Source organism: Malus domestica, chromosome 07 (assembly GCF_042453785.1).
Source record: "Malus domestica chromosome 07, GDT2T_hap1".
NCBI lineage: Eukaryota > Viridiplantae > Streptophyta > Magnoliopsida > Rosales > Rosaceae > Malus > Malus domestica.
In genome coordinates this window covers 32,784,519-32,803,545 of record NC_091667.1, presented here as the reverse complement: position 1 = coordinate 32,803,545, position 19,027 = coordinate 32,784,519, and the positions used below count along the sequence as shown (strand labels likewise).

The following is a 19,027-nucleotide window of genomic DNA, read 5'->3' as shown; positions in this document are numbered from 1 at the left end:
GGAAGACATAGGAAAACTTTGGAAGAGACCCTAAGAAAAGACTTGAGTACTTGGATCTAACGGAGGACATGACACAAAACCGAGCGCAATGGCGTTCTAGGATTCATATAGCCGACCCCACTTAGTGGGAAAAGGCTTTGTTGTTGTTGTTGTTGTTTCTTCTTCTTCTTCTTCTTCCCCAGATTCAAGTTTTTCGATTTTTTTTTCCTTCTTCCTCCTCCTCCTCCTCCTTCTTCCCCAGATTCGAATTTTTTTGTTCCTTCTTCCCCAAATTCGAATTTTTTTTTCTTCTTCTTCTTCCCCAATTCGATTTTTTTTTTCTTCTTCTTCCTCCTCCTCCTTCTTCCCCAAATTCGAATTTTTTTTTCTTCTTCTTCTTCCTCCTCCTTCTTCTTCTCCTTGGTTGCAGTTCGTTTTTTTTTAATTTAATTAATTTTTTAATATTTTTAATGACACATGGCGCCCAGTCATTGTCCACCTGGGCGCCATGTCATCACTTAACAGGAGAACTAACAGTTTAACTAACAGATGTATGAAATTGTCCCAAAATTAACACTTTAGGTATGACTCTGGGATGAAAAAAAATTGATGTACTAAATGTTGAAAATCACTAAACATGAGGATAGTAAACAGTCTTTTACCCTTATATATATAATTCTCTTTCCTGTTTTGAATCGATATGAAACTAATATTTGGTACAGCCGTAGCTGTTCCGGAGTAGCTTGGAAACCAAACAAATTTTAGAAAACGACGACAGTGGACGTAAGAGTAAGAAGGGAAATTTACCATTGAGAGATTGTGTTTCTCATCTGAATCAGTCAGAGCTTATTAGTAATTGATGGATTAGTTCACTTGATTTCTTTTTAGTTATTTTTAGTTTTTCGATCTATAAACTTGACTTGAAAAGACGCTCTTACCCTGGAAAATAATTCACATATTGGTCCAAAGTATTTTCACCATAGTATCATTGACGATACTATGATGTGTGCAAAAATAGCCCTTAAAATTAAAAGCATCAAGTAGTTATAAGAAAAACACCAAAATACCACATGGATTATGCATGCATTAAAAGGGTTTAAACCAACGTAATATATATATATATATATATATATATATATATATATATATATATAGAGGAAGTGTTGGAAGAATGCATGCAAGTCATATCTTGTGTTAAAATGTATGCATGAAATAAACATGTTGGATGACTAGTGAAGTTAGGCTAGTCAACATTCTTTGTGTAAATTAGGCAAGTTAGGCAAGTTAGGAAATTAGGCAAGTTAGGCAAGTTAGGCAAGTTAGGCAAGTTAGGCTTATGTCTACTTTCTTTTCCTATATATATGTTTCTTTTGTAATTGTTTCTTCATGAAATACACATCAAAAATTCTACATGGTATCAGAGCAGGTTCATTTGTAACCTGTCTCTGCCATTCTTGCTGCTGCAATTTTTTCTTTCTTTCAAAGTCTAAGTCATGACTGAAGAAAGTTCTGTGAACCATGATGAGGAAACCCGGCACAATCTCTCTCCAAACTTCTCAGACGTTGAGGTTAACACCAATCAACGTTTGTGTTCAGTTCTCTTGAACGAGTTCAATTATCTTCCTTGGTCCCGAGCTGTTTCACTAGCTCTCGGAGGCAAAGGGAAGTTAGGGTTTGTAAATGGAAGCGTGGAAGCTCCAGACAGTTCTTCCTCTACATACAATGCATGGCTCTGCAAAGATCAACTTGTCATGTCCTTGCTGCTCAACACCATGGAGAAACATGTTGCTGAAATTTTTAGCTACTCCAATTCCGCACATGATCTTTGGAAAGCTTTGCAGGATATGTATGGAAATCAAAACAACTATGCACGGGTCTTCCAATTAAAGAAGGACATTGCCAGTGCTCAACAAGAAGGGAAAGCATTTGTTCAACACCTTGGGAGCCTCAAAGCCATGTGGAATGAGTTGGATGTATATCTCCCTCATACCACAGATCCTACCATTCTCCTAAAACGAGCTGAGGAAGACAAAATTTATCAGCTGTTAGGGAGTTTGAGCTCTGAGTACGAGGACCTAAGGAGTCACATCTTGATGAGTCAAGACCTGCCTACCTTCAACAATGTTTGTGCAACTATCCGAAGAGTAAGAAGCAACAGGTCATTGCTCGTTCCAGCGCAGAGGCTGAGTATCGAGCCATGGCAGCCACTGCATGTGAACTCATTTGGCTTAAAGGGCTTCTTTCAGACTTAGGGTTTCCTAGTTCTACTCCTATGACGCTTATGTGTGATAATCAGGCAGCCATGCACATTGCTGCCAATCCTGTGTTCCATGAAAGAACCAAACATATTGAAGTGGATTGTCATTTCATCAGAGCTCAAGTTCAAACGCAAATCATCCGGACCATGTTCACACGAAGCCATGATCAACTAGCAGATCTTTTTACAAAGGCACTAGCATCATCTCAGTTTCATCGGTTATTGGGCAAGCTTGGCTCAGTGAATCCCCTCGATCCAGCTTGAGGGGGAGTGTTGGAAGAATGCATGCAAGTCATATCTTGTGTTAAAATGTATGCATGAAATAAACATGTTGGATGACTAGTGAAGTTAGGCTAGTCAACATTCTTTGTGTAAATTAGGCAAGTTAGGCAAGTTAGGAAATTAGGCAAGTTAGGCAAGTTAGGCAAGTTAGGCAAGTTAGGCTTATGTCTACTTTCTTTTCCTATATATATGTTTCTTTTGTAATTGTTTCTTCATGAAATACACATCAAAAATTCTACAGGAAGCTTTAAGGGAAGTGATCCCCATTTTTTCCCCATTTTTCAAAAAAATGAGAACACCTTTTTGACCGATAGATTTAGCTTTAATGAAATTATGTGGCTTGTGATTTAATCTTAACCACAAAATTTTATTAAAGCCAAATCTAACTATTAAAAGAGGACCCCTTCCCTTAAAGGGCCTATATATATATATATATATATGTGTGTGTGTGTGTGTGGATTCCGAACCCACTAACTTGAGTGTATTTTTGCCCACCTTCTAAAGCGAGCGTGATATTCATCCCAATAATTACCGTTAGATTAGTTTAAGTTTTGATATTTGTATCTTAAATTCTTAATTAAATCAATACTAATCTAACGGCAATTAAGGAAGATCAGCACTACCCCACTTTAGGGAATGAGCAAAGTTGCACTCCACCGACTTAAAGTTTCTACAAGAAAAAGAAGGAAACAAAAAACATTTAGAAATCTGTACAGAGCAGGTTAATTAGAAACCAATCCTAATAAGAAAAGGAAATTCATACCACTCCTAATCCTACATTACTAGGTGCGAGCACCCTTCGCACTATAAAACTACTCACATACTCGCCAAACCTCTTAACTAATAATCGAAATCGAAAAAAAATTAAGAAGCTTAGTTCGGAGTCCTGTTAAGAAGTATAACTTTGCCGCAAGGGCTTGTAGTTCAGTTAATTGAGAGCGTTCATTTTTCTAAGTTCGAAATCTCAAGTTCTATTTTCCGCCTCCCTTGTATTACTTAACTCTGCGATTGCAAAAGTAACAAAAAGAGATTCAAGAAACCAAATATGGATTCACGAAACGACACCAACATGGAGCCTCCACTCTGTGCAAAAGGCTGCGGCTTCTTTGGCTCTGTGACGAATATGAACATGTGCTCAAATTGCTACAGACAATACCTGAAAGAAGAGCAGTTTGCTAAGCCTGCAGCCATGGTAGGGTTAGCTTCAGTGGACAACACACTCAGTGACTCAAGCTCCGCTACCGCAGCCGTTATTTCTTCTTTGCCTTCGCAATCTTCACAAGGTTCATCAGATTTATCGCAGAAAAAGAGGTGCTTGAGCTGCAAGAAAAGGGTTGGCCCGACAGGGTTCGAATGCCGCTGCGGCGGTGTGTTTTGTGGGAAGCATAGGTACCCTGAAGAACACTCATGCTCTGTGGATTACAAGAAGACTGGGCAAGAACTTTTGACCAAGCAAAACCCTCTTTGCAAGGGTGATAAGCTGCATTGGAGGGTTTAGAGTCCTAGGTGAACAACTTAATTATCATAATGTTTAGTTGGCATAGATATAACATTGTCTTTGTTAGTTTAGTTGCTCAATTTCAAGTTTGTAATTCTTTTCCTTTTGATTTTATGTCATTGATTATATATTGAGACACAATATAATTATTTTAGTTAATTGACTTACAATTAAAGTCGAGATTTAATTATTAGAAATTTTTTATGCATGATGTCCGATTTTTATAAAATAAAAAAAATAAAAAAGGAGACATATCATTGGTACAATATTGGTATTGTCAATGATGTATCAATACGTACACAACAATAGTATCAATGACAAACAATTGGTCCCGTAGCCGGTAAAAGAACATACTCACTCTCCAAATACTAAGAACACCAATCACACATTTTTTTTCCTTTAACATAATGGACCTGGGATTAGTGGGCTTTTCTTTAACATATGGGACCTAAGGCTAATGGGCTTAAGATAACTGAGTAGCCTATAAAAAATCTGCCAAAGAAATGCCAAAAATTCTAGGCGGACTCCTTTAACAAAAAGAAAGGTGATTTTATGGTTTCAAAGGAAAGGATCCGGAATCCACTTAGTGTGGATTCGAAAATCCAACGGCTACAGTTATTATAACTTTTAAAGGGGTCTCATGTTTATAGCCGTTGAATTTTAAGTGGATTTGGTGGAAAGGGATCTGAAGAGGATCCCCTTCCTTCAGAGGAGATGCCAAAATCTTACATGGTTGACATTCTTCACTCCAAATTTGAAGACAACGCCAATTTTTTTTTTTTGGACACATATTTCTTTATTTTCTTCACTTATTGATTATTTTACTATTAAAATGAAATTTTACATTTAATTTGACATCTTCATTAGAGATGCTCTAACAGTCACTTAAAGTTGTGTGTTTGATTTGCCTCTCCTACAGCATGATTCGTATCAATACAGAGGAAAAAGATCTCAAGATTCGATTTTTCAATTCAAACTAAAACACATTCACTTAATCCCCTATAAATTGTCTTTCAATGCCAGATGGTTCAATTTGGAGTGCTTTTTAACACATCAAATACAATGATCGTATGAATGTCAACGAAGAATCTTTTACAAAGTATATATTATAAGTGGGGCAATGCATCTTTGCAATTATATGAATTTCACTAAGCAAAATGCCATTAGCTGGAGGATCAAACACTTTTTAATTACTATTTCTTTGAATTTGTGTGTTTGGATTTTGTCCACTAGTGTTTGGGTCTGGCCGAAAGGTAGAGATTCACTCACATGTTCACATGAAGTCCCTTCTGGATTTACATGATTTACTTGCATGAATTCAATTTTTTATATCGTCTTGTGCTTGCGAATGGAGGTTAGGCCAATTAATTTTGGTAGTCTCGTAAGTTAGAGTAGTTTTTTTTTTTTTTCTTTGTTTGCGGATAGAGTAGTTTTTTTATTCAATCAATATTGGAGAAGAGAAATTCAAAATCGAAATTTCAAATGCTATTGATGTAGAACGAATGGCAGAATGGATCGAAGAGGAAATGGACCATCGAAGGACAAAAAGACATAGTAGGAATTTGCAGATTTAATGTTCGAGCTCCGATTTGGGCCCATGATACCTTTTTAGAAAGAAAACTACGCCGCAAGTCCAATTCACAGATTTCTCGTGATGTACGACAAATTTTAGCCATCCGAGGTCATTTCAGTTTCCAAAATAGTGTTTAAAGTCTTGTAATAAAATCAGACCTTTCTTTTCTCGTCCATTAATGTTGAATTAATGTTGTTTAAATTTCTAGAAGTCCTTTGAGTTTTCCAAACCTTTGTAATCATTATTTAAGTCATCTGGATGTAACCATTCGTTCATTCAATTATCAATTCAACAACAACCCTTTGGAGTTTCTCTCAATTATCTGGTGAATTCTAGACTTGTTCTTGAAAGGATTACGTTGGTAACTCATTTGATTACTTAATGCTGCATCAGCTACAAAGAATACTCTTGATTAAGCTACAAATTCCTTACCATAAAAAGTACCTTTGATGAGCATAAAATGTGCGTGAATAGTGAGAGATCATATATTTCAAGTTGACATAGTTTTTACTTATATCTACTTTTTCTAATAAAATAGTGAGGAAAATAAAAAAAAGTGGTCACAATAAAAAGGCTAGATTATTCTGTAACGGAAAATTAAAAGGCTATATTACTTAGGAGTTTAAGTGGGAGTCCTTTATAAAATAAAATTAAAAATAAAAATAAAATGTGCGGTATCAAGTATCCCCGTTGGAATAAACTGAATTTGAAAGTTTTGGTAATGGCGGAGTCATGATTTCGACGGAAAAATTTTCATTAGACCATTTTGTCGAGCACCTAGGAACATCTCAATTCTTATCAACATTTGTTAAAGGAATATGCTAACATATGTCATCAACAACAATGATATGTGGAGGCTTATCAAGGGTAACTATACGAAACTGTAAAGTAATGTTGAAGGCTTCCAAGGGAGTGCACAATAGAGTTACACTCAAAAAGAGATAAAGAAGGACAGGGATGATAAAGAAAAAATAGAAGAAAAAGTAAGAGAAAGTTGTTATTTAGTTTGCCTAGCTGTTTATAGGATCTAATACGATACACATACAAATATACATAGGATTGTTGACGTTGTTGGAGTCATGAATGAATAATAACCCCATACTAGCTCTGCCAATGAGTCTTGACTAATGATGGACTCGTAGCTAAAAATGTTAAGAGCGTTTACAATTACACTCAAAATTTTGTTGTTGAATTTTCGTTCCTAGCATCTCTGCTTAGAATCTATATGGTAGCCGAATTTAATTATTTAATCAATTGTTCATAACCAAACACATGTGTTACAAGTCCACAAGAAAATATTCACCTTATTTTAAAAAAAAAATTTGTGATCTTTTATTGGTACAGAGTATCAACAAATATTTTTCACATGATCATGCATGAACTATAATCTCAAAATTCATAATCCCCTACTTTTGATTTCGGAAAATATCTCAAGAAACAAATCATTTACATTTTATATCTATTTATTTCATCATATACAAACGAGAGTTCGATACAAAAACGAACCCCGAAGATCTTATCAACGCAGCTCAATTCAAAACACGATGGTAAAATTTCAGAAATCAAAATTGAAATCCAAAATACGAACTAAAATAACCCCAACAAAAAGAAAAAGAAAAAGAAAAAGAAAACGGTTTAATTCTTTTTCCTTCACTAGCTAGCTAGAACTCTGCAAATTGTGCAACCCATTAATGGAGTTATTGCATTCAAACAAGGCCTTAGCCGTCATCTCCCTCTCAAACCTGCAAATATAATTCAAACCCACAAGCAGCTCAGTTATGGCAGCCTCCGTTTTGTCCTTGTTCGCAAAAAACAAAGTTTGCAAAAGCATAACATTTGTTTTTGGCATCGTGTTTTGTTGCTCAAAGCTCCTCTCACTTTGCCATTTTATCATATTGTGCGCCAACGGCGCCAACCACTCTAGGATCTTCCCCAACGCTTCCCTCCACTCGCCGGCTAGTACCGGATCGCTGGCGGAAAACCCTACCCCTCTCAACCTGGCGCGTAGCAAAGACCTTACGCTGCTCGGCAACATCGAGTAGAGATCGTCCCTCGCGTCGACGCCAACCATTTGTGGGAATTTTATCATCTTCTCCATCACTATGATCAAGTTAGCGTAGTGAAGCGACAAGGCCGCCGCGCCTAATGTGCTCGCCGGTGGCTTGAGGAGCTTCGAGTAGGACTCAAAAAACCCAATATCTTCCGAACTGTCTTTCATATCAACGATGGTCCTGGACAGAGAATTTTTTTTATCTTGATGGTCAATCTTTGTGATACTCGTGACGTACGTCTTACACAGAGAATTTTTGTAATCTTGTTGATCAAGCTTCGGGGATCTCAAGGGCCCCGATACGAAATGACATGTCGATTGGTTGGACGGATGGACAGTAGCTGAGGCCGAGAGACTCCGAGGCAAAGACGACGGAGGGCATTGTCCGATACCAAAAACGAGCTTTGTCCTCGCAAGAACAGTGAAAATCGACCTCGCCATAACCCAAGTGACCGTGTCGAAGCTTCTGCTCCACAACGATCTGCCCTTCAAATACTTCACCTCATTTCTCTGCCACAAGATCTTCTGCTGAAGATCGACGATTTTTTGCTCTTTAGTACTAGTTGTCATCGGCGCGGAATGATTATTAATTTCGTACTCGTTGTACTTCCAGGCTTTTCCCAGCGCGCTCTCGAGCGCACTAAGCTCGTCCATCTCTCTGTGGAGGGTGGACGTGATCGTGACATACCTCTCCAACTTCTTGACATTGTTAGCATCCATTTCTTTAAATCCGAGCACCCAATTGTACGGATCGCGGCCGGAGTTGGCGAACTCGAGGAAGAGGCGGTCGAAGGAGCGGAGGTGGGAGTCCTCGCATTTGGTGCTGAGTCGGGAGATTGAGTTGGCGAGGAGGCGGAGATTCTCAACGAGCTCGGCGCAGGCGAGGGCAAGGAGGAAATCGTCGTCGTTTGAGACTATTTTTCGGACGCCTTCGGGGGAGATGGACTCGTTGTGGAGGCGGATCATGTTCTTGTCGGACAGGGCCTGCCAGAGGTGGATGAGCTTCGACATGAGGCCGGCAATCTCGAAGGCCAAGACGCCGACGTTTGACTTCCTTACCGGTTTGAGTTGGTGGTGCGGGTGGTGCGTGAAGGTTCGCACGACGTCGAAGCGGTGGGAGATTGCTGTCTTCACCTTGAGAAGCAAAGTCTCAAGTGCCATGAGTAAATATTTTATGATAAATTAACAAAAATGTTTAAATTTGAGAAGAAGACGAAGAAGAAGATGTCTGAGTAGAACGAGTGAGTGAGAGAAAGAGAGAGAGAATTGAAGTGTGGGAGTTGGAGAGAGAGAGAGAGAGAGAACAGAGGAAGATAGTGGAAATAATGGAGGGAGGTGGTGGAGGAAGAAAAGCTTTGGCTAAGCTTTGTACATGTAAATTAAGCTCGTGAGGTGCTGTGGGCGTTACATATAAAGTCTAATAAATAAATATTAAAATATTAAATAAAATCAAAAGAGGGAGAGGAGGAATTTTCGGTCATTGCCACTTGATATTACTTGTCAGTCTCTATCAAAATATGTGTATAATTAAGAAATTTTTTCAAATACGATGGTCGCACGACCCCACGTGTTACTAATTGATCGTGCTAGGTTTTATAGCGTGGGTAAATGACATGGTGCATACAGTGATATTACCACGCAAGGTCGCAAAACTTTTTACTGCTTTTGCTTTTCAAGATGGTTTATGTCGGCTTGGTTCTTTTATATATGAACTAGCAAATGAGCACACATTTTGGATGTGTGAACAATTTTATTTTGTTTTCTAATTTTTATTAAGGAGTTTAATTAGTTTTTAAAATTTTAAAAAGAGTATGAAATAATAATGATGTGACAGTTTCTCTTAATAAGTGCATATTTTTTCTTAATATTACATAATTAATGTTTTATCTTTCTATGTAAATATTGTGTATCAAAAGTGAGAGTAAAATCGGAAAAATTGGGATATGATTGTCATTTTCTCAAAATATACAAAATTACTAATTTGTCCTCTTCATGTCAATATTGTGTATCAAAAATGAGGGTAAATAGAAAGAAAAAAAAGAGGGCAAAAAGTTGACAAGGAGGGTTCTCTTAATAGAATAGATAAGTTATCTGAGTTTGATTCCTATAACACACTACTATTTACTTTAGTAGGGTGAGTTTAATAATTGTGGTATGCTGTTATATAGGACTCCAGACTCATTAGATACATGTATGACACTCAACAACTACACTCACTCTTTAAGACTCACACCAGACTCTGTGAGTTTGATTTCAGTCTATAGAAACTTTTAAGTTTCTATATTAATTGTGTAAAACAGTACGAAAAAACAACTATGTTGTCCATACATATCATAACATCTAAACAAATATGTAACAGAATATCTGTCACTAAAAGGTTTCTCAAGGAGTGAATTTGAGAAAAATGTGACGCCGACATACACAAGGCATGGTTTTTTTGGTCGAAAGAGAAACATTCATTGAACAATATAATGTACCACATTTGGATAAAGCCAACCAGCCCAACAAACAGATAAGCAAAAAACTCACAACAGATTGAGAAAGCAAGACAAGACCAATCGGTTACAATATATATAGTACAGCATAATCCTAATTCATATCTTGAAATGGCAGAACGTTGCCGCCGCTGTCACGACCACCTACACAAGGCATGGTTAATTTTGTAGTTAAAGCATTGGTTTGTCTTTTCCGGTTAATTTTGTAGTTAAAACATTAGTCGGTAAAGAGGAACTGTTAGGGGGATGTTTGTATGCTGAAAACGTTTATTTTTTATTTTTTAGATGCTGTTTGTTCTACAAAAATGGAGTAGGAGGGCCATACCATTATTGGTTTTTCCTTTTGATTGTTCTGAAGAAATAAACTAGTTTCTCATCAACTGATTTATTTGTCGTGTATTATTTATTATTTATTTTATCCAACAACTTTAACTTGAGAAGGAAAGATGCGTACCCAATGGCAAAGCCAGCTCTAATCTAAGAAGAAAAGTAGTGACCTCACAAACTAAATTTTGTTATGATTAGTAATTAGCTTAATTTGGGAAAACAATACTACCAAATAAGATCTATTTAACTTCCTTCTTACGTTTGAGGAAGTTGAACCCTAACATGTTTCGTAACCTATACACTACAGGAAAATGAATTATTATGGGCGATTTTTCTTCGTCATTTGGGTTAACCCGAAGGACTTATTAGGTCCTATAAGCTCTATGAAACAAGAAAGTTTATTTAGTATATACTGCTTAATAATTCTCATTTGATCATGGATCTATATATTTTAAATTTCTCCAGGAATATTATATTGTATTCTATGTAAAATGATAAAGATGAAAAGAAAAAAAGAAGAAAGGTTGATATGCTAACTTAAAAGAATAATGCTAGACATACCATATTGGTGTACTATCACATGTGGCAAGTGATTCATACAATTAACATTTAATGAGATAAATTCATTAATTGACGTGGCATGTACGCATCACTTGCAATATCAGATAATACACTAATGTGGTACAAAATTGTAATATCCCTTACCTTTCCTTAGCTTAAAGTAGGATTTTGACCCAAGAGTTGGCCACAAACCACATTTTTTTAGGTGCCATTAGATGTGGTAGTAATATTCCTATAGTGCAAATACCAACCTTAAGTATATATGTTGTTTGAAATTGAATTCATCGAAGGGTAGCGGCTGTGCGGGGCCTTAGGTTGACTTGGAAGAGTGACATGATGGAGAGTATGCTTCACCATGCATCCTAGCTAGCTAGCTAACATAATGATAATACACCAAGTTTGAATATACAAAACTGATTACGTTGTTAACACATACTTTAATACATATAATCTCACAAACGATAGTAAGACTTGTCTTTATAAAATATTGTGTTATCAATGTAGTTAATAAAGTGTGTTTGGTGACGGAGTCAGAATTTTTTTACAATCGAGATATAATTAAAGAAGCTCCCAACCTCACAATGTTGAGAAATGTTTCAGTACCATGCCTCACAATCCTCAATCTCCTTTCCTTTACCTTCGTTATTTCTTAAAGATATTTCATCATCAAAGATTTTAGGGTAAATATTAAATATTGACGTCTCGAATGAACATCAAACGAGATTAATTAGTGAAAGACCAAGCATGACCATTATTTGAATCCATTAATTCCGTAGCTCTGTTATTGTGTGCATCTAAATAACATAATTGTATGGCGAAAAAAAAAAGTATTTTTGGGTGTAGACAAAATAGGGATATATATAAGATTAAATAAAAGGCACTAGATTACTCATTCCTCATCACATGGTGAGCAGGAAGTGTGGTCTTGCTGCCTGAGAGAGAGAGAGACGATGTTCAAAGGTTTGTTTCCTTTTTACTTTGCCGTAGCTTTTGCCTACCAATGGAACGGCAGAGACGATTTCCTTTGTTTACTTGTCGGAAAATGAATAGGCAAGCCATCACCCCCTTCCTACACCTCTCCATCTCCATATCTTGGTTAAAGTGCTTCTCTCTTTCTCTCTAAACACGTACAACTAGTTTAATTATTACAATTTTCATCCTGTCAAAGATAAAAAGGCAATGCCGACTGCCAAGTTTTGTTCTAATGAGTCCTTAGTTCACATGGATATTGCATAGAAGGGGTTAATTTGACATGCGTATGTATATAATTCGTAATGAATGGGAGGGTTAAGAGCTTTATACTTTCTCATTGTTTGCGGGGATTTCAATATTATGATACATATCAAGTTGATCAATATTATATTAGAATAATAAATTCTTTATTTTTGGTAACGAAGTAATTCTCCATTACGTGTCATTATTTTACTGCAAAACTCGGAATTGTTTGTTTGACTATCTGTATGTGTGGAAACAAATATTGACAAGATCAACTATAACTATTAGGGTTTCCTCCTTACCGAAATGAGAAAAGTATTATCCATTATCATAGTGTGCACATATGTATGTATGTACACATATATATATATATATATTAATAGGGTTTGAGTATGCACCATTTTTAACATCTTTTTTGTCTTTTGTCTGTTGCATTGCTAATATCTAGAGGCAACGGGATTTGCAGTGATATAAAAGATCAACTGATAGCAATGTACTACGTACCACTTGTTTGTTTTGCTGAAAAAAAAGCTAGCTTTTCAAGAATTGTTGGAAAAGGAAGCCAACCAAGCTCCCAGTATATTCTTGGTCTGCATCTGCACGACCATGACACTTGGCAGAAACTGAATGGACAATTGGTGAAAACTAGATCCGTCGCACAAGCAGATTAAACAGCTCTAACCCCTGATCGTACGTGATTCCAGATTTGTTATAGTGTTCTTATAAATTTATAATTACGCACACTAATATGATTACCATTAGTCAAACAGTCAAATATTATCGAAGTTGCGAGTATCAGTGCAAATCCAAGATTACCATTTTTTTTTTCAAAGACAAGAAATTTTATTAATTTAGAATTAAATTGTTTACATCAATTTCGAAGATTGTGATTTGATCAGATAATATTGTATATAAAGAATAAATTAAGAAGAAGGGGTTTTGTTTTTTACATGCGAATATGGCTTTTTGTTACGAATGCAATGTACCGAATGTTATTGAATCAAAGAAGATCTTGGATTCTCTGCCGACTAAGCTGAAAAAAAATGGGTAACATGCACTTTGTATCTGTTATAAAATGCTGCATTTGACTTCTATATAAAAACTAGTCAAATAATGAAGCAGGATCGCTAAATTTGATATAAATTAATGTTCAGTATAATTTTTTTATTATAAGCGATATAACTATTTTAATTTATACAAAAACAGTTTAGGATCTGAAATGTGTTGGCAGTCCCACATCCGGGGGGGGAAGTCAACAAGGGTGGCTTTAAATATGATTACCATACTCTAACATTACCGAGTCTTTTGTGGTAAAACACTAAAACCTGACGGATTGAGACAATATCCTTCCTGAAAAGACTGAAAACAAGTGTAGACTCCATGGTGGTGACCTCTGAGTTTCAATTGCCGATGTGTGGATCTCCATGTGTGAACCATTAAATTGGGTTGTTTTAATTACCGATGTGTGGATCTTCACGTGTGGACCACTAAATGGGTTTACACGTGAGGGGGCATGTTGCTAGTCCCACGTCGGTGAGGGTAGTCAACAAGGGTGGCTTTAAATATGATCACCCTACTCTAACTAATACCGAAGCCTTTTGTAGTAAAACCCCACACCTGACGGATTGAGTAGGTGGTAAAGTTAGGAACAATATCGGTGTTGTTAGAATGGAACCCTTGGACCTGTCAATCTAAAAAATTTCAACAAATTGGAGTTGAAAAAAAAAATTAGAAAAACCCTATCCACTAAGGCAATCCACCACTTATTTCAATTTACTTCTTAACATTCAAAATAACTTCATATATGTAAATTTTAATTTGAAATTTATAATCGGAAACAGGCAGCATTGCATCTGCATGGGAGACAACATGATATAGTCAATTCCATTACTTGAGCGTTGACTAAAGTTTCGATTTTATAATTCAAATGGTGTTATATATAATTGAACTTTCCGAAATCACAGTACTATCATGGTGAAAAGAGTGTATACATATGTGTAATTCATATGGCCAACTTGGATATGGATAAGCTTTTTTTTAGAGAAATTGGTTGAAATGAAGAGTTTACAAATTATAATTACTGAAATAATTCAAAGCAAATAGTGACAACATATATACAAGATTCTGAATCATTTTAGCAAAGATTTGTATTTTGATCATTTTAGAAATCTTATTTATTTATTTATGCATTTGATAATACAAAGGAAGGAACAAGACCTGGATGGTAAGACTCTTGACCAACTAAACTGCAAGTTTTTTACGTTGATATATATGGATATGACCCATCTAATTATGAGAGTACTAGGTCAAGGATTGAGATGATGAAACAAGAAGAGGGTCCAATTAGCTTCATGATGGTAACCAAGTACACTATGAGAGCTAAGGCAAAACAAATTAAAATCATATTTAATTAGCAAATGATCGAAAAAGAGACTACAAAAATTGGTAATTTTCAAGTGTGTGTTGCACCATGCGGACTGTCTTAATCTGATTTCCATGGCCAAAGTGGCTGGAACTGGAGCATGCTGGCCTGTCATTGCTTTCACGCAAACCCCCTCATTTAACATCATTCAACAAGGAAATCATTATCAACGTCGACTCGGAGGGATGGTCAGGTCAGAGTCAGACCATGCTAAGTGGCTGCATTTTAAACCATATATACATAAATATACGTATATCTTTATAATAATGGTGCTGATGCCATCATCCTATATAAGTTATAACTAGGGATGTGCTATCCACATCCCAAATTACTTCTCACACACCTCTTGTTAATTTTTATCCGTTGATTTTCTTCAATTCATCTGATCCGACGGTCGAAAATGAAAAAAGTGTGTGAGAAATAAAATTAGGTGTGTAGATATCACACCCCTATAACTAAGTGGGTGATGATATATACATATGTATATATGTATATATAGTCTCTCCCACTTTCTCGATCAAGTCAAAGGGATCGATCGATGAAGATTGGAAATAATTTTTTGAATGTATTTGATGACTGACGTAGGCTTTTAATTATAGGGCATATGGATGGATAATGCGAACTCCTTACAGTCCAAGGACATTCTGCAAGCTTTTAATTTAAGCCACACTTCTGAGTCAAAGACTCAAAATCTGATATGATTTCGAAATGACTATATAACACGCTTGTATATATGTTTGTGTGTATCTGTTTGAAATGAATATATTGGACTCGGATTATTGGTGCAAGTCTCTTTCTCTCATCTGAAAATCTGAATAATGGTACATGAAAACCATTTTACCTAATTGAGTATTTTCGTATAGATTTAGGGTTTCCTTTCCTCCACTAATTTTTGGCTGCTAGCACAAAGTTCGAGAGGTTGCACCACTAAAACCACAAGTTTGACTTAAATTAATCAGGAGGAGGGGAAAATCAAAATGACCACGTATGATGTACTAACAAACTTGAGAATTGAGTGTAAGATTTTTTAAGCCTCAAAAGAAAAGATATTAATTATGGTATCATTTATCCTGCCTAAATGACAAGAGTAACTTACCTATACCGAAATCAGTATTCTTATCTCTTTATTTCTTTCTTAACATGATCGGTCATGAAAGAAAAGAAATACACACTCATGTTGAGAGAGAGAGAGAGAGACTAACATGAAACTAGTTTTCCTAAATCAAGGGAAGGAAATACTTAATTCTAATTAAAACGAGAGAGAGAGAGAGAGAGTAACATGAAACGAGTTTTCCTAAATTAAGGGAAGGAAAGGCGACATGCTAATAAAAATGAGATTGTAAGAACATTGTTTTATGCTGCTGTTTTACTGTCATCTAATGCTCGGGGGGCTGTCGTTTTGACAGTAATGAAGTAAAAGAGACCATGTAAAAAATAATTAAAAAGGTAAAGATAAAAAGGAAAAACAAATTAAAAGTTAATTTTGGTTTTGTCAAGAAGCAGTGAATCATCAGGGTGGCCATTGCCAAAGTTTTGATTTGGACGTGGAATTGGACCCATTAGAAAACAGAAATTCAAACACTACCTCAACTTTGGCCATTGTCAAAACACTTGTGTTCCTCTCTCTCTCTCTCTCATAACATCAGTATGTCTCTCTCTCTCATAACATCAGTATGCACTACTAAAATCCCACTTCTAGTTCTAGATTTTCTAGTAGTGCAATGCCTTTTTTGGAAAATTAAAAATTTAAAAGGGCTACTCCAAGTTAGTAAGGTTCTCCGTTTTGCGAGAGTTCGGTGGGGGAAGACGTTTACCGTACGCAATCTTCCTCTTGTTTTGCAAAGAGACTATTTCTATGACTTGAACCCGTGACCTTTTGATTATAAAGGAGCAACATTTCCATTGCGCCAAAAAAAAAATATTAAAAACGCTATGCCCAAAAAAAGTTGACAAAATATTGCAAAGAAATATATACCTATAAAAAATGGAAAGAGATAAGGGAAGTAGTAGTGATGGATTGGGACATGAGAGGGAACAACTCCTCACACTCCATGGCCTCTCTCCCATTCATCACATTTGAAATGAAGGACTTAATGTTGTGCTTTAGCTCGACATTCTTTGAATCCATTGGTCCCATAACACAACACCACCTTCCCACATGCATGCACTTTTCTTTTACGAAACCGAAACCCTAATTAGAAGATGCTCTTTATATTTCTCTTCTATGTTTCCAGTCATTCATTCCCCTTGCCCAAAGAGATGGATCGAATTATTTGCACGTGAGTTATCATCATCTTTTTTCCTATGTGCAGGACTTCATTGAGAAAGTTTTGTGTATATCTAAGAACACATGTTATAATACAAATGATAAATTATTTTATAAGGCTCACTTCTAAGGTATATTAATATAAATAAAGGCTTCACTAAAATGAGAGTCGACAGGGGGAAAAGGGAAAATTTCTAGGGTTAGGGTTCTGCCCAATTGCTTCAATTATTGTTGCGTTTGGGTGGTTTCTAGAGTATTTCTTCTCTCTATGAACGAAGAAAATCACAAAAACTATATATAGTGAAAGTAGAAAGTTTTTTGGGGAAAAGATTGCAAACTTGTCCATGTGGCTTGGGATAGAGTTTGCAGCTCTAAGGAAAATGGTGGATTGAAATTTATGAAAAGTGATCACTTTAATAATGCTCGTTTAGCAAAACTTGGCTGGAAAGTCCTAACGGATAATCAAAATTGGTGGGTATAGATTGTTAAGAATAAATACTTGAAGAGAGAGCTTAACACTAAAGTCAGACATCACCACTCTTGTGCCTGGAAAAGTATCCTTAAGGCTAGAGATATTATCAAAATGGGGCTGAGCTGGGTTGTGGGAAATGGAGAGAGTATCCTCTTCTAGACCCATAACTGGGTTTTTCCTTTCCCTCTATCCAACTTTATTTCTCCCAATCATGTTAATGACATCGATCTAAACATGAAGGAGAGTCAATTCATTAATAATGGACAATGGGACAGAGATGAACTTTCATCTTTAGTCGATGAGGACATTGTGAATAAAATATGTAGTATTCCCTTCCCCATAACTCCCCAATGCAATATGTGTTGATGGGAGCCTAATGCAAATGGTAAGTTCTTAGTTAAGTCGGCAACTTGGATACAAAATAGTGATAATAACAATGAGAATGTAAGAGAGCTTCTTAAGAAAATGTGGAAGCTTCAACTCCCTCGTAAAGTTAAAAATTTTAGTTAGCTTCTCGTAATTGGAAGGCTTCATACAAGAGACAGATTATCAACATATGTCAATAATATCCCATCCACCTGTCCTATGTGTAATTTAGAGGATGAAAACATATCTCATTTATTTATAAATTGTAATTTTGTGAGGCTAGTTTGGAATTGTCAAGTTATCTCTAACAACATAAGAGTAAATCAATTTCTTCCTTTTAATGATTGGCTCAATGAATTAACTGTTAAGAATGATGTAGGTTTGTGTGATCTCAGTAAAGTTTTACTAGTTTGCCGGCAGATTTGGAAGGAGAGGAATCTTGTGGTTTTCCAAAATAAAATTCCAAACCCTACCTGGATCGTTAAGTCGGACCCCAATATAGGGAGGGAATTCATAGATGCCAATGGTATAATTCCTGTGGTTTACAATGGTAGCAGGTCCTCTCCACCATTTTCTATTCGATGGTCCCCTTCGAATGTTGGTTTTGTTAAACTTAACTTTGATGGCTCTGTGGTGAATCAAGGTGCGGCTGTTGGGTTTGTGATTAGAAATGAGAAGGGAGAGCCTATTGTTGCAGGAGCTAGATTTATTGGTCAAAACACTATTTCGACTGCAGAATGCCTGGCGTTGAGGGATGGCCTTTGGATGGCTAAAGCCAAAGGTTTGGCTCACATTATGGTGGAGGGTGATTCAAAGCTGGTGATTGAGTCTATCTGTAGAGCCTATTGCCCCCCTTGGAGATTGAAGGTCATCCTGGAGGATATTTGCTAGCTTGCCATGTCATTTAAGGAGATTTGCAGGAAGCATGTCTTTCGGGAAGTCAATTTTCTGGCAGATGCTATAACTAGTGTGGGTTATTCAGTCTCTAATTTTCATGTTTAGGATAGAACTCTTCCGTAGGAAACCCGTCAGGCCTTCCTTTTTTATTGTACCCAAATCGGTTGCCCTAGGGACTTTTCTCTTTAATGTAGTATTTTTTCTATATAAAAAAAATATACATAATATCATTTGTTTATTTGCTGAAAGTTAAGGGAGAGGGGAGGCTATTCCATCTTAGGGTTAGGACATACCACAAGTCTCTTTAAGGACTTACAGAGGGGGTCTTACCTCCTTTTTTAGTTTTTAGATAGGGGTTTACCCCCTT

At 36.3% G+C, this 19,027-nt stretch overlaps 4 protein-coding genes across 4 annotated transcripts; 3 read left to right on the top strand and 1 right to left on the bottom strand.

Annotated features, from left to right (window-relative positions):
• Nucleotides 1–1,472: 1,472 nt before the first annotated feature.
• Nucleotides 1,473–2,500, top strand: LOC139197833 (uncharacterized). Its single transcript, XM_070825820.1, has 2 exons — nucleotides 1,473–2,123; nucleotides 2,276–2,500. Exons 1-2 carry the CDS (start codon nucleotides 1,473–1,475, stop codon nucleotides 2,498–2,500), a joined length of 876 nt encoding a protein of 291 aa, XP_070681921.1.
• A 1,063-nt stretch (nucleotides 2,501–3,563) lies between these two features.
• Nucleotides 3,564–4,016, top strand: LOC103410359 (putative zinc finger A20 and AN1 domain-containing stress-associated protein 8). The gene has a single exon (XM_008349074.1). It carries the CDS (start codon nucleotides 3,564–3,566, stop codon nucleotides 4,014–4,016), a length of 453 nt encoding a protein of 150 aa, XP_008347296.1.
• A 2,968-nt stretch (nucleotides 4,017–6,984) lies between these two features.
• LOC103439669 (protein PSK SIMULATOR 1) lies at nucleotides 6,985–9,031 on the bottom strand. The gene has a single exon (XM_008378244.4). It carries the CDS (start codon nucleotides 8,798–8,800, stop codon nucleotides 7,247–7,249), a length of 1,554 nt encoding a protein of 517 aa, XP_008376466.1. The 5' UTR covers nucleotides 8,801–9,031; the 3' UTR covers nucleotides 6,985–7,246.
• An 8,477-nt stretch (nucleotides 9,032–17,508) lies between these two features.
• Nucleotides 17,509–18,654, top strand: LOC114825910 (uncharacterized). The gene is made up of 2 exons (XM_029104958.1): nucleotides 17,509–17,542; nucleotides 18,143–18,654. Exons 1-2 carry the CDS (start codon nucleotides 17,509–17,511, stop codon nucleotides 18,652–18,654), a joined length of 546 nt encoding a protein of 181 aa, XP_028960791.1.
• Nucleotides 18,655–19,027: the final 373 nt, after the last annotated feature.

Coding starts and splice junctions, on each gene's coding strand:
- LOC114825910 (XM_029104958.1), top strand. CDS start 17,509: ATGGGGCTGAGCTGGGTTGTGGGAAATGGAGAGA. Junction 17,543..18,142: donor GGTTGTGGGAAATGGAGAGA/GTATCCTCTTCT, acceptor AGAATGATGTAG/GTTTGTGTGATCTCAGTAAA.
- LOC103439669 (XM_008378244.4), bottom strand. CDS start 8,800: ATGGCACTTGAGACTTTGCTTCTCAAGGTGAAGACAGCAATCTCCCAC.
- LOC139197833 (XM_070825820.1), top strand. CDS start 1,473: ATGACTGAAGAAAGTTCTGTGAACCATGATGAGGAAACCCGGCACAAT. Junction 2,124..2,275: donor TTTGTGCAACTATCCGAAGA/GTAAGAAGCAAC, acceptor TGTGATAATCAG/GCAGCCATGCACATTGCTGC.
- LOC103410359 (XM_008349074.1), top strand. CDS start 3,564: ATGGATTCACGAAACGACACCAACATGGAGCCTCCACTCTGTGCAAAA.